This window comes from Poecilia latipinna, unplaced genomic scaffold (genome assembly GCF_001443285.1).
Source record: "Poecilia latipinna isolate Pla-1442-1.1 unplaced genomic scaffold, P_latipinna-1.0 Scaffold1801, whole genome shotgun sequence".
Lineage (NCBI taxonomy): Eukaryota > Metazoa > Chordata > Actinopteri > Cyprinodontiformes > Poeciliidae > Poecilia > Poecilia latipinna.
In genome coordinates this window covers 132,521-134,315 of record NW_015114417.1, presented here as the reverse complement: position 1 = coordinate 134,315, position 1,795 = coordinate 132,521, and the positions used below count along the sequence as shown (strand labels likewise).

Here is a 1,795-nt window from a genome sequence, read left to right as displayed (position 1 = left end):
CTCTCTAGTATTGTTCAGGGGCCGGACAAAATGTGGAGGCGGGCCGGATCCGGCCCGCGGGCCGTAGTTTGAGGACCACTGCTTTAAGGACAGAAAACTAAACAAACTGCAGTTTATTCAGGAATGTAGAGTTTATTTATTGTTCAGTTTTCACTATAAATGATTTATTATGTAATAATTTAACATCTAGATGAGATCTGTTGTTCTCCTAGTTAAAGGGGAACCAGGTTCTACTTCACTGCTCTGCTCGGGTCGGTTCTGCTCCTGGGAGGCGGGTTGATGGGTGGGAACCAGTGGTTCTGGAGGATCAGTGGTTCTAACGCCACCCCTACCCTATGCCCATCATGTTAGTGAGCAACGTCAGCGATGCTTACGTTCAGTTCAACCCAGGAGATGATCGTCTTCCTGCTTTACTGGCCAGTTTCTACAGCAGCTAACTGGGTGAACTGGAAGTGATTCCCTTGGTGACTGAGTGTCTCTGATTCCCTCTCAGATTGGCTTCACTGCAGGAAGCCAGAGAAGAGGACAGTCTCTCCATCCCCCAGCGGTGTTTCTATGAGTGACCGATCCATAGATGTTCCTGTGGGCTTCAGTAATGATCCTGGATTCCCAGACCAAAAGTAAGTCGTCTGTTAATCAGAAATATGAGCATTTTCATAGAACATGAACAATACTGAGTAAAATGAAAATTCTCTCAAACTAACTATTAATCAGTGAAACATTGCATGTTTCATTTAATCACGTCAGGCTCCTCCTGATGAGCATTTCCCTTTAAATGGGACATTTTATGCAAAATTCACATTTGTCACATTCGTTTATTTCCATTTGGGTTTCTACTTCTACTAAGAGCAGCCCAAGCAGTTAAAAACAAAACAGCGGTTTTTAAGACATAATAAAAACTTTTTGGTGCCTGAAAAATGAAGTTTCAAAACCTTCCAGAATGTAGCGTACACATCGGCAAGCACTAAAGATTCCAGTAAAATCTAGCACATTAGCTATCAACCATAAGCAATGCCCATCAAGTTAGCGAGCAAAAAGAAGTGCTCACGTTCAGTTCAACCCAGGAGATGATCGTCTTCCTGCTTTACTGGCCAGTTTCTACAGCAGCTAACTGGGTGAACTGGAAGTGATTCCCGTGGTGACTGAGTGTCTCTGTTTCCCTCTCAGATGGGCTTCACTGCAGGAGACTCAGAGGAACCTGAGGATGAATCCAGAGAACAGAGCAGTCTCTCCATCACCCAGTGGCGTTTCTATAAGGAGTGACCGATCCATAGATCTTCCTGTGGGCTTCAGTAATTCTCCTCAATTCCCAGACCAAAGGTAAGTCGTCTGTTACAAGGATGTGTGAGACACTATTAACCGTGCGTACATGCAACAATTCAGAGTGTAATGGTAAAATGTTAGTACGTAAATCCCAGAGCAAAAGTAAGTCCTTTGTTATAATTAGAGGTGTTTTTTGTAATATCTTAAAGTCACAGTGAGTGGCATCATGAACAGTTAAATGGAGTCACTGGTAACCTCACAGCAGGAGGTCTAATTATGGCAGAAACAATTTTTGACCATCATTTGTTCATAATTTTATGTTGGCAGTTATGAGAGCTTTTTTAGTTTAGTTTTTTTTTACAGGTCAAGTCTTTAAGTGTACAATGTTCCCAAAATGATTAAATGTTTTATAACCATAAGAAGGCCCAGTGTCTTCTTATGGGTCCAGGATGGAGGAACGGTCCTCCAGGTTCCATTCATTGGATCCTGGAGGACGACGCGTCAACTAATCTACTCAACTTTGACCCTTGAC

General features: G+C 42.8%; 1 protein-coding gene across 1 annotated transcript in view; it reads left to right on the top strand.

The window, feature by feature from the left end:
• Positions 1 to 515: 515 nt before the first annotated feature.
• LOC106934400 (protein NLRC3-like) overlaps positions 516 to 1,795 on the top strand; it is a gene marked incomplete at its 3' end in the record, with an annotated part of 10,865 nt that continues 9,585 nt past the window's right edge. Inside the window, exons 1-2 of the mRNA XM_015014274.1 lie at positions 516 to 620; positions 1,168 to 1,320. Coding sequence (XP_014869760.1) covers positions 556 to 620; positions 1,168 to 1,320 — 218 coding nt within the window. The remainder of the gene's footprint in view (positions 621 to 1,167; positions 1,321 to 1,795) is intronic.